The 13,045-nt window shown below is 44.8% G+C and overlaps 1 protein-coding gene and 1 non-coding gene across 13 annotated transcripts in view; one reads left to right on the top strand and one right to left on the bottom strand.

Moving 5' to 3' along the window:
* The window catches only part of Ift54 (intraflagellar transport 54), a 56,184-nt gene that overhangs the window by 25,186 nt on the left and 17,953 nt on the right, over nucleotides 1-13,045 (bottom strand). For 4 of the 12 annotated variants that reach the window (XM_090355151.1, XM_090355149.1, XM_090355155.1 and 1 more), the window contains 6 exons: nucleotides 10,014-10,076; nucleotides 7,639-7,704; nucleotides 5,551-5,635; nucleotides 4,954-5,037; nucleotides 2,857-2,980; nucleotides 603-639 (listed from right to left, as the gene is read on the bottom strand). In XM_090355151.1, coding sequence (XP_090211277.1) covers nucleotides 603-639; nucleotides 2,857-2,980; nucleotides 4,954-5,037; nucleotides 5,551-5,635; nucleotides 7,639-7,704; nucleotides 10,014-10,076 — 459 coding nt within the window. The remainder of the gene's footprint in view (nucleotides 1-602; nucleotides 640-2,856; nucleotides 2,981-4,953; nucleotides 5,038-5,550; nucleotides 5,636-7,638; nucleotides 7,705-10,013; nucleotides 10,077-13,045) is intronic. The other 8 variants (XM_090355153.1, XM_090355152.1, XM_090355161.1 and 5 more) reach the window with 5 other exon arrangements.
* Nucleotides 2,528-2,651, top strand: LOC150048991 (small nucleolar RNA SNORA40). The gene has a single exon (XR_016539195.1). It is a non-coding gene; the product is annotated as a small nucleolar RNA SNORA40 (small nucleolar RNA).

Here is a 13,045-nt window from a genome sequence, read left to right as displayed (position 1 = left end):
AAAAAATGTTGTTTTGGTCAGGAGTTTGGCCTAGTGGTAGAGTGCTTGCCTAGTATGCACAAAGACCCCGGGGGTTCGATTCCTCAGTACTACATACATAGAAAAAAGCTGGAAGAGGTTCTGAGGCTCAAGTGGTAGAGCTCTAGCCTTGAGAAATCTCAAGGACATTGCTCAGGCCCTGAGCTCAAGCCCAGGACTGGCCAAATAAATAAATAAATAAATAAATAAATAAAATATATATATATATATAGTCTTATATCAGCATGCATGAGAAAATCAGCTTGGACTAATGAAAGGACCATTCAAGGGGACCATACACTTGGGAAGAGAACAGATACTATTCTAGAGTTGCAGTCTGGAAAGGACCATAAGAATCCTGTCCACAGTGAACCTGGACAGGCAAGAGAAGCTGCTACTTGACCAAAGTCCTTCCTTGCTAGCTCTGGTCCGATGCCTCCCTCTAGCCCAACAAAGACTATAGTACACCCCCTCCCTACTCCTGGAACATGAATATAGCCCAGAGGGCCCGAGTACACCTAGTCTGACCCATGATCAAAGCCTAGCACACACACACACACACATACACTCACACAAAGACTCACCATGCTTCTCATTGTCCTCTAGTTCCATTGCTGACCCCTGAGTAGGAAGAAAGGAAGAAAGAAAGAGTGATTCAGGGATGCCCTATTCTCAAAACTGTGCTTCTCTGGATCTCAAAAAATTACAAGGACTCCTTGATATGTGAATATTAGATCCAAACAGTACAAGAGCAAGGACTCAATATTCAGGTAACCCAAGGTTATTGACATGGTATTGGAGATATAGCTACATAGACATAAAAAATCTACGCTGGGATATATACTCTGTAGACATAATGTTATGTTATATAGATCGATATGTATCTATGACATACAAAGTCTCAGCTGTTATTATGTTCTAAAATTTATGTGCCAGTGATTGTATATAGAGATTCCCTTCTTGAATACTTGTTTGTTAAACATAGCATTTGAAATATGAAGTAAAAAATCAGTGTTAATAAGATCTTTTAATAAAAAATAATTACAAGGATGGTGGAAGGGGTAAGGAAGAAATGCTGAAGTTGATGACTCTGCTCACAATGCAATGTACACATAAATTGACATGTTAAATTGAAGCCCTGTGTACAACTATTTGAAAACTATTAAAAACAAAAAAAAAGAGTTCGGGAGTTTGGCCTAGTGGTAGAGTGCTTACCTAGCATGCATGAAGACCGGGGTTCAATTCCTCAGTATCACATACATAGAAAAAGCTGGAAGTGGTAGAGCATGAGCCTTGAGAAAACCCAACCCAAAGACAGTGCTCAGACTCTGAGTTAAAGGGCCATGACGGGGGTAAAAAAAAAAAAAATATGGCAAGCACTGATGGCTCAAGTTACTCAGAAGGAGAAAATTGAGAATCACAGTTTGTAGCCAGCCGAGGCAGATAAATCCATGAGTCTCTGACTTCCAATTAGCCAACAAAAAGCTAGAGGCATGGCTCAAATGGTAGAGTAACAATCACGAGTGACAAAAAAAAGCAAGATCCAGTGTTGGCACACACACAAAACTTAATGAATAAAAGAGGATAGGCCCCAGTAGCTCACATCTGTAATCGTATCTACTTGGGAAGCTAAGATTGTGAGGCTCAAAGTTCTAGACCAGTCTGAACAGAGAAATTCAGAAAACTTTTCTTAATCAAGAACTGAATGTTAAACAGGCACCAGTGGCTCACGCCTGTAACTCTAGCTGCTCAGAAGGTACAGATCTCAGGATCATGATTCAAAGCCAGCCCAGGCAGAAAAGTCCTTCAGATTCTCATCTCCAATTAATCAACAAAAGAGCCTGAAGTGGAGCTGTAGTGGTAGAGTGCTGGTCTTGAGCAAAAACATTCAAGGACAGGACTCAGGTTCCGAGTTCAAGCCCCAGAACTAGCGTGCGTACATGCACGCACACACACGTACACACAGGGACTGGATGCAGTAGTACATTCCTCTCATCCTAGCTACAATAAGAAGCCTAAGATACGTAGATCATGACCAGTTGCTCACCAGGTAGGAGGAAGCAAGACTGAATCTCATAAAAAAACAGTACAAACAAATAGGGTCTGGAGGAGCAGCTTAAAGGTACTCTGCCCAACTAGCAAATTCAAGGCTTAGAGTTCAACACCAAATCTGAAAAAGGTGGAGGTCAGACCCAAATGGCTCATGGCTGTAATCCTACCAATTTGGAATTGTCAAAATGAAGGGCAGGGGCCAGGAGCGTGGCCTAGTGGTAGAGCACTTGCCCAGCATGCACAAAGCCCTGGGCAGCTTAGGCAAAAAACGACCCTAAGACTTCATCTCAACACTTCAAACACTTCATCTCACCAGGCAGCCTAAAACAGGCAGCTCACATGCACCTAGGCAGAAAGCAAGATCCTGTTTCAAAACTAACCGGTGCCGAACAGGGCCAGAGGTGTGGGTCAAGCGGCAGAGTACCTGCTTAGCACGTATGAGGTCCCAAGTTGAAACAGCACCACCAAAAAAAGGAAATTTGTAAAAAAGCTTTACAGACAGGTGCAAAGAGTAAATCCTCTCTTGCAACCCAGAACTCATTGTTGAATATGAGATTTTGGTACATGTAAGATGGAATATGGTTCCTACAACAGTTGGCAATGTGGGGGTTTGTTAACTCACAGGCTGGCTCTAAGAATAAAGTTGATGTAAAAGCTAAAAAACAAAAAAGGAAAAGGAGGCAGAAAACAGATTGAAACATTAGGAAACGTGTATCTATGTAACCTAAAAGCTGGGGATCTTAATGCCGCTGAAATTACTAAACACATCACCCCTGGTAAACTCACCATTTCAATTTCTGTCATTTCTGAGAGCTGAGGGGCAGCTTCTACCACGAACTGCTCATCATCTTCATTGTCAGAATTCTGTGAGTCTATTATCACATTTGAGACGGTTTTGCCACTCCCTGACCTGAATTAAGAGAAAAGTAGATTACACTAGAAGTACTGTATCAAGCACAGGTTTCCATCCACCCGTGCTTCTGGACCACCAGCAGTTATCTGGGAGGACAGATGCCCAGGGAGAAGAACTGCTGGAAGACAGTGCTGGTGGGTGGGGTCTGCCCTCCCCCATCCTCCATCACCTTCTCCAGACCTCCCAGGGCTCCTGGCCACTCCCAGCCTCCCTCTATGCAGACTTCACTCTGCTCTCTGCTACACAAAGACTAGCTCTTCCCTCCCAACACTCTCCCTGGAGGGCCTTGTCCTCCCAAGTGACAGCTTCAGGCGAGGAGTAGCACAGAAGACTGCAGGCCCAAGTACTTTGTCTCTTTACGGAGCACCCCCTCCATGCCCCTCAGTCATCTCCCAGGCCTGCAGTGGCCTGATGTCTCTGTCCAATTCCCCAGTGTGTGGCTTCCCTCCACTCAAGTCCAGCTGTCACTCTGGGCAAGCCAACACCCTGGAGTTTGGCCCAGCCAGTGCACTCATCCTTCCTGGTGACTGCTTTAACCCAAGGACTCTCTATTGCCCTGGCACTTTTTCACCTAATATCCCAGCTACACAACATCACTTCCCTCTGCTGAAGTACTTATACAACACGACCTGAGCCCTGGCCCAAGTGATGAACCAAGCAGTCTTCAGGATGGTTATCCCTCATGCCTTCATCGCCTCCCGTGCAATTACCATGATCACACCACAGGCATCCTAAATTCCTATGCCCACTGCTGCCCTAAAGCACTCGTACACTTGAATACACAATACAGACAACACGCACATGTACACACAGACATACACATGTACATGCATATGTATACCCACACTTTATTCCTGCAACTCTTTTGTTGTTGTTGTTGTTGTTTTTGCCAGTCCTGGGCTGGAGCTCAGGGCCTGAGCGCTGTCCTTGGACTTTCTCAAGGCTAGAGCTCTAACATTTGAGCCTCAGCACCACTTCTGGCTTTTTTTTTCTAGGTATGTGGTACCTAGGAATCGAACCTGGGTCTTCATGCATGCTAGGCAAGCACTAAACCACTAGGCCAAACTCCTGGCCCTCCTGCAACTCTTTTGCAGCAAAATTCCTGGAAAAGCATGTCTGCATTTACTATCTCCCATTCCTGCTTCTAAAATCCACTCTGATCCAGCCTGACTGCTGTCTTTACCATGCTCATGACTTTTGGACCATTTAGTTTTGGGGTTTTTTTTGGGTCAGTCATCGGGCTTGAACTCTGGGCCTGGGGGTTGTCCCTGAGCTCTTCAGCTCAAGGTTACTACTGCCCGACCTCTTGAATCAAGTCACCACATCTAGTTTTCTAGTGGTTAAGTGGAGGTAAGAGTCTCATGGACGTTAGTGCCTTGACTGGCTTTGAATCTTGATCCTCTGATCTCAGCCACCTGAGTAACTAGGATTATAGGTGTGAGTCACCATGCCCAGCTTAGTTTTTTTCTGTTCTTAGTTTTGTTTTGCTGGTTCTAGGGCTTGAACTCTCAGTCTTATGCTCTCAATTGACTTTTTTGCTCAATACTAGCTTTCTACAACTTGATCCACAGCTCCATTTCCAGCCTTTTGCCGGTTAATTTGAAATGAGTTTTACAGACTTTACTGGCTGGGCTGCCTTCATACTGAGATCCTAAGATGTCAGCCTCCTGAGTAGTTATGTGTTTTTAAAGATTTGTCCAAATAATCCTTTAACCCTAGTTCCCCCCTCTTTTTTTCCCTCTTTGTTTTGATATTTACCAAGTCTTCTACCTAGGGATCAGAGAAATATAAATATAGCCCATTATTTCTGAGGGCCTCTCCTCTCCTCCCTCTCTCCCCACACATCAGGAATGTATGATGTTCTATGGCTTAGAGCCAAGCTTTCCCAGCACTGCCTACCACCCTCTCTTAGTAGAAGTTCAAGCCTGCATATTCAGAAGAACACATGTGGCTCACACAGCTAGCCTTACCTGTCTATTGCCAGGGCCTCCACGCTCTCTTGTCGTTTAACCCGGGGAGGAGCAGGCCGGGCACTCCCAGGCCGAGGTATTCTTCTAGACCCAAGTGTTAGACACATGAAAAACACATTTTGAAATGTACAAGAGAAAACCAAGGTCATTAGTTCTAAGTTCTATGGCACCACCAGAACACTGGTTAGAGTAGCTATCAGGCGTTTCCCTAGACTCCTACGATATTCTGTATGCAGTATATTACGAGCTTTTGTCTTTTTTTTTTTTTTTTGGCTAGTCCTGGGGCTTAAACTTAGGGCCTGAGCACTGTCCTTGGGCTTTCTCAAGGCTAGAGCTTTACCACTTGAGCCACAGCACCATTTTCATCTTTATTTTTCCTATGTATGTGGTGCCGAGGAATTGAACCTGGGTCTTTGTGTATGCTAGGCAAGCACTCTACTACTAGGCCAAACTCCTGGCCCTGCTTTTGCTTTCTCTGTACAAATAATTTTTCTGAGTCAGCATAAACACTGAGCACACAGTACAAGGGTTGAGAAGAGGTGCTGCAGTACCTCCCTGGGGGAGGCCCCTGGGCCAGGCCTGGGGAAAAGCACACACCTGACACCGGAGGAGAGCTCACTCGGGACTTCTGCAGGCTCTGACACCTCTGACTTCTCTTGTCCAGCAGGTCCAGCTTCTCCATCTAAACAGGTGACAGCGCAATCAGCAATTCAAAATGGAACACAAACTAACAATGTTTAATTCGATGATTCAAACATAAATATCCATTAATTCAAATATAAATATTTGAAGAGAACACATGAATGATTGAAAATATAAATGAGTTGTATTTTGTTCATCATTTTGATGATAATAAAACAAAGATGTCTGATATCTAAATTAGGTGATGATTCGAAGAAATGGGGACAGTCAAACCCTATGGACGAAAGAATAAGCAACTTAAAAAATACAACCTAAGGAAAGAAATAGTCATGTGTAAATATATCTGCCAGGAGGTCACAGTGACTAAACAAATTTGGAATGATCAGTCACATGCCAGACTCAATTCTAAAACCGAGCTATCATTCTAATAGTAACAGACTCTATTATGATATACATATACACTTGGGGTCCTGGAAAGATGTTCACTTAAGTCACAGTGAAATTGCCAAGCATTTTTTATATCTACATTTTGAAATTTTTCTGTATCAGGTCAGTACCACATCATTCCCTCCTTCCCTCCCCCCACCACACCACACCCCGCTCCCCCACCCTGTACTGGTGGCTTGAACTCTACCACTTGAACCATAGTACTACATAATTTCTCTTTTGCCAGTCATGGGGCTTGAACTCAGGGCCTGAGCACTGTCCTTGGACTTTTCTCAAGCCTAGAGCTCTACCACTTGAACCACAGCACCACTTCTGGCTTTTTTTCCATGTATGTGGTACTGAGGAGTCAAACCCGGGTCTTCATGCATGCTAGGCAAGCACTCTACCACTAGGCCAAATTCCCAGCCCCCACATTATTTTTTTTATCATCTGAAAGTGTTATTTTTAGTTGTTTTTTTCTTCTTCTTTTTGCCAGTCCTGGAGCTTGAACTCAGGGCTTGAGTACACTTTTTGAATTCGAGGCAACCATTCTACCACTAGGCTGATTTTTTTTTTTTTTTTTGTCAGTCCTGGGCTTGAGCTCAGGGCCTGAGCACTGCCCTTGGACTTTCTCAAGGCTAGAGCTCTACCACTTGAGCCTCAGCACCACTTCTGGCTTTTTTCTATGTATGTGGTACCGAGGAATCGAACCCGGGTCTTCATGCATGCTAGGCAAGCACTTTAACCACTAGGCCAAACTCCCGGCCCATAGGCTGATTTTTTTTAATTTGGTAAAAAGATTTAACTATTGCCGGATGCAGTGGCTCATGCCTGTAATCCAGATCTGAGGACAGTGGTTCAAAGCTAGCCCAGACACTGAAGTCCGTGAGGCTCTTATCTCCAATTAACCACTAGAAAACCAGAAGTGGTACTGTGGCTCAAGGGGTAGACTGCTAGCCTTTAGCTGAAGAGCTCAGAGACAGTGTCCAGACCCAGAGTTAAAGCCCCATGACTGAAGGGAAAAAAAAAAAAGGATTCAACTATAAAAAGACTAAAATTTACTTCACAATTTAAAGTAAAAGGCCCACGCACTGTGGCTTACATCTATTATCACAGCTATTTTGATACCAGCTAAGGCAAAGTGTTAGCCAGGCTAGCTTATATCTATAATTTGCTTCAGGGAGGCCATTAAGTAAAAGGATGACAGTCTGACCCACTGAGCAAAGCATTAGATCCTACCTGGAAAATAACTGAGGCAAAAAAGGACTTGAAATATAACTCAAGTGGCAAAAATCAAGCTTGTCTAGCAAACCCAAGTGCCCTAGCTCAATCTCCAGTACTATTAAAAATGACAGTAAAGTAGAAAAAACATGTAATTCAGAAAGTAATAAATCAGAATTTAAACAATGAAAATAAACTTTATACTCTAGGGGAGGGGAAAGTCCCCAAATAATATCTTTTCATGATTAAAATATATTAACATTATGCATAATCCTCCTATAGAACTACAATTTAAAATGCATAAATTGATTCTTAAATTCACATGACACATTTCCTTAAAACACTTCCACTGGTGCATGTGTGAAGGAAGCACAGAACTGAGAGCCATGGTAACACCTGCACAGCCTGCAACTGCTCCAAACACGGCAGAGCCATCCTCACCTGCATCACTGGGGGAGTCACCTGAAGAAAGAGGACATCAGAAATTACCTTCGTGTCAGTACACTATGAGCAGTTTTTTTGTTTTTTTTTTGGCCAGTCATGGGCTTAGCGCTTGAGCACTGTCCCTGGATTTTTTTCTCAAGGCTAGGGCTCTACCATTTGAGCCAGAGCACCACTTCTGGCTTTTTGCTACATATGTGGTACCGAGGAATTGAACTCGGGTCTTCGTGCATGCTAGGCAAGCACTCTACCACTAGGCCAAACTCCCGGTCCACTATGAGCAGTTTTATAGAAAAGCATACCATGAACATCACAGGATGGACTAGGAAGGAAGGCTGCCTCTCAGGGCCTTTTTCCTAGTATCCCACTGCCATTCTAATGTTCAGCTATGAATCATAAATACCCACATAAATGCTGGAAACCAGATCATGGAGACATGTACCATTAGGGGCTAGCATGAAGGCTGAGACAGGCAGAAAAAATTCCAAGCCACTTGCAAGATGTGGTAAGTTCAGCCCATCCTATAGAACTGACCAGCAAGTCTCCACCAGGCTCCACAGAGCCCCTGTACCTCCCTCCAGATCACAGTGGGTGAGTTGTCATCATGGAAGGGAAGGGAGTACTCAAAGCCAGCCTAAGGTGCACAGATTTTGTGTCACACTCTTAAAACACAGGAACACATTTGCGAAAGACTAACACTACATGGATGCCTCTGAGGGCAAGGACACAGTGGAGGGAGACAGATGTGTGCACTCATGTGTATCCTACCTCCAGACAGGGATGGCCTCCTGGCACACCACAGGAATCCAAAGGGGACAAGCTCTTCCATACCCATGGGAGACCTTCCTGTGAATGCTATGGCAAAATCCCTGTCTAAGTAGTCCCAGGATACCCCATAGGTCGCACCCCAGACACAGCAGTAATAAGGGGCCTGCAGACTGCAGCTCCAAGCAGAGGACAGCATGAAGATGAACAACAGTGATACTGAAAGAACTACTTCAAGGACCCCAAGATGATACTCTGGGCATGAGGGGTGGAGGGGCTCTGTTCAACCTGAGAACAGGGCTGCCAAAGGCAAGGGTAGGGCAATGAGGTGTGGCCCGGAGACTGAGCCCTTGGCAAAGACAGTACTAAGACTCCTGTGAGATATGGGGCTAATGCCATGAGGATGCAGGGTCTGGATTCACAGGGCACTCAAAGAGGTTACTAAGGCCGGGTAATCATGTCTTTAGGCATTGCCAGACAGTAAATGAGTACATGGCCTGTCCACACTGCAGAAATGGTCCCTCACCAGATGGACACTTCCAGTTCCCATCACCAGAGATCAGAGGCCTCCTCCACACAGTACAGCCTACCTAGCAGCCTTCCCTGCCCCTTCCTACCAGGCCCACTGTGCCAGAGTTGCCCAGGGAGCTCACATGTACCTGGCTACTGTACCCATGGATATAGGGCAGCTCTTCATCCCTTTGCCCACAGGTACCAGCCTCCCACTACTCTTAGGGTAAAGGCTAAATGCCTTCACACAAGGCCAACCCCTCCCCACGTCCCCTGCCACACTCTCAATGCTTCCATTGTGCCTAGCCATCATCAGAGCTTCGCTACACACTTCCTGCCACTGGCCCTGCTCCCTGCCAGCCAAAGATCCTGTCACCCCCGCTCCTCTCCCTCCCTCAGCCCCTCAAGTTAAGCAGTTCCTTTATTCCATGTATATGTTTCATTTCAGCCTATGTGCCCACACTGGGAGGCAGCAGCTCTCCCCTCTGCTAACTGATGCACTCCCTCTAGGGCCAGCACACACCAGCCTCTCTCAAATACTTTGTGTGAACAAACAACCTCACCTGGCCTCGCCCCACAACTTTCAGAATCAACCTCCCCACCCCTCACCCCCCTACCCACTGCTGGGAGTGTGCAGGGGGGGGTTAGAACTATAAAATACAAGCCCTTGCATTTTATAGCTCTTTCTATGCTGAGAATAGCACTACTGAAACAGAACTGCTAGTACCTGGAAGACGGCAGCAGTGATGCACTCAGGTACTTACAAAGTCAGCATGCAGAACGCCCCAGTCACCCTGAAAACCTGTTTCAGGGATCTTGCCACTTTCTCTGAGGAAGCTCAATTGAATGCAGGCGGAGTCTCCTGTTCTACCCTGCAAACACCTCAGTGTGCATGCACAGGGAGTAAGCTTCACCTGCCACACTAGACTCCAGTAGAAATGTGGAGCATGGGCTGTACCCAGAGGGGACAGTGGGTGCCACAGCTGGCCTACTCAGCAGCCACCTCCCACAGGGAGCTCCATCTGCTCCCACAGGGGTGCAGGAGCCATGCTTACCTGTCTGCTTTACTGCGGGGGCTGCCTCAGTGCTCTCACGCCACCGACTGGTTGAATTATCATCTGAAATACTAGTCCGGTTAGTATGAGCTACTGAAACAGTTTAAAACTGGTCACTAAGACTGCACACTGAAGGGGGGACGGGTGACAAATGATCTGGTTAACAAAGAGCACACTTACTCATTCACATTCTCCCACAAAGGCAGCCTAGGGAAACGTGCTTCCAGAATGTTCCCCTCTTGTATAATTCTGGGATTGGGCGCAGAGAGAGGGCACCAGCCTGTATGCAGCTCTACTCAGCTTGGGGCCTTCCCTGGCCAAGGCAGACAGCTCAGCTACTTCTAAACCTTCCTAGACACAGCAGTCTCCACTGCTGCTCCCTCCTCAGCAAAGCCTGGGAGTTAAGCTGACACAAGTAGCTGGCCATTGAAGGGAAAGCCCGAAGAAAAGGAAATATTTTGGTCACATCACCGTCCTGACTCAAATATTGTCTTCTGATACTGAGTTAGTGAAATATCAAATGCTTGAGAAACCATGTATTTTCCCTATTAAAAGAAAAAATAAAACCCAAAACTCATTGTTGAATATGAGTATTGGTACATGTGAGAAGGAATATGATGCCTACAACAGTTTAAAGTGATGGGGTTATTGATACTCATGCAGGTTGGTTCTGAGAATAAAGTTGATGTAAAACCTAAAAAATAAATAAAAATAAGCCAATAGCACCTCACACCTAATCTCCAATTAACCAAAAAAGCTGGAAGGGGAGGTGGCTCAAGTAGTAAAGTGTCAGCCATGAATTTTAAGAAGCCAAGTAAAAATGCAAGGTCCAGAGTTCAAGTCCCGGTACTAACACTAACAAATATAAATAAATAAATAAATGGAGACATCACTCAAGGACACATCATTCTCTTGGAGAGAAAATAAAAGAGGAAAATACTCCCTCTTTCCTGAAGCCAGAATTAAGTCATTAGCCATCCATAACTCATTTATGTATATGACACACTTTTATAAAGAAAAAATTTCAACCTATAAAGATGATGTAGCCTTAACAGTCTAAATATCTATAATATTTCATAGGGCATGACAAGAAAATGAACAGAAACTGTTAAGACCTAAAAGCAAACATAAGCTTAAAAATTATACATTACCAATTACAGAACAGTCCTAATTTATCATCTTTGATTCGATAATATCAAATATTTTCTATATGTAAAACACATCATCACACTAAATACATACAAATTTATTATCATCTTCTGCCCATAGTCTAGACTAATTATATATCTACATATTGGCAGGACTGAGCTCCAGTCTAAGGTTTTGAATATAGCAAAATCTTGGAAAAATCAAGGTGTTAATAACTCTTGGAGTTCTTTCTATATTTGTGCACTTTTTTAATAGTAAAAAAAGTAAATAAAGGAAGCAAAATAAAGATAGAACATAATATTCGGAAAACTTAAAATTGTCAAGCAACTTCAAAGGTCGAGGCACCTGGCCCAGCGTACATACTCAGAAAACAGGAAGAAATCTCCTATAATTTGAAAAAGAAATGGATCAATTCACTTCCGTCTACCTAAAAACAACAAAACCCACAAGGTCCCTTACAAGGACAAGGACCCAAAAGCAACACGAGGTGGTCCAAGCAGTAGACAGAGATTGCAGGGACTTGTCAGTGGGTAGAGTAACTGTGCTCTGAAAACATGAGCTGGGCCCAGTGTGCATGCCTGTAAACCCAAGCACTCAGGAGGCTAAGGCCATAGTAAGACCCTAATTCCCTCTGAAGCGCTAAGAATAAAAATGGGGACCAAGACATGTGAAAGGGTATGAATGTATGGGAATTAATGCACCATTTATCTGGCAAATATCATGTAACCCTTCTATTAATTACAATAAAAAATATTTAAAAAAAAGGTAAGTGCAAGGAAAAGGATCATTCAGGAGACCGAGGAGCAGAAACTCTAGAAATCACACTGAACACAAGAAGCTAAAGAACTCTAGCAACTGCTGGTGATTCTCAATTCCGAAAGTCAAATTATTGATCTTTGAGTCACTTGTGACCAATGTCAGGGCCCAGGTGCCCAGCAGAACCCAAGGCGAGAAGGGCTGCCAGCAGAACAAAGAACCATGCCCTGGGGCCACTCTAGAGCCCAGGCTCCACTCTGTTTCACTCCTGGCTATGGTTCCTGAACCCACATGACATCCACCACCACCACCACTCAAGGGCAATAGGTGATCAGGTGATTCCTCTTACCCTACCAGGAGACATCAAGTTTCACTCTAGAATACAAAACACTCAATGTGTACAGTATAAGTTCCCCAATAGCAAACCTGTATATTGTTTCCCCACCTCTACACAGTGCTCACTCTGTGCTGAAGGAACGCTTCCAGTTTCTTTGATATCCACTGTCCCATCTCACATTAGGCTTTGATTCACCTCAATCTGGAGCTGTCAGTCAAACTGAAGTGATCTGTCCTGAACAGGAAACACCTGGGTTCTGCTACTATGTGGGATTTCTACACCATGAGCAATGAGGTACAGCACAGCTCAGGAAGGCTGCTCACACCTGCTTAGGGGGCCCAGAGGTAGCAGTACTTGCTTGAGCTTGCACTACTACTTACTCCCCTCTCTGGACTGAGTCTCTGCTACAGGAGCCTGCAGATGAAAGGCTCCCCTTCAATTCACTGCCACAGAAGCAGGGGATGAACTGTACCATGCACGCCCATGGTGGCTTGAGTTCTCATCAGGAAGGAATTACCCTGCCCTGGGTCACTCATGCCTTGGTCTCCTGACTGCTGATGACCAGCAAAACTATACACAGCTGCCCTCTGGGCAATGCAACGACTAGTGTGGCTTTCCCCCGCACCTGCTGCAGCCATGGAGAAGTGGCACAGAACACACTGCTCTTAGAGATGCCAGCACTGCTGGGACCCTGTGCACAGAAACACTGTTGCCAGCATTATAGCTACACCTTTAAAATTAAAAAAAAAAAATCAGATAAGTACCAGGCAAGTTACCTTCTTCTCCTAGA

The sequence above is a fragment of the Megascapheus bottae genome, chromosome 21 (genome assembly GCF_031878675.1).
Source record: "Megascapheus bottae isolate mThoBot1 chromosome 21, mThoBot2.hap1, whole genome shotgun sequence".
NCBI classification, from domain to species: domain Eukaryota; kingdom Metazoa; phylum Chordata; class Mammalia; order Rodentia; family Geomyidae; genus Megascapheus; species Megascapheus bottae.
Note: the sequence above shows the minus strand (reverse complement) of the source record. Positions and strands in the feature narration are given on the sequence as shown.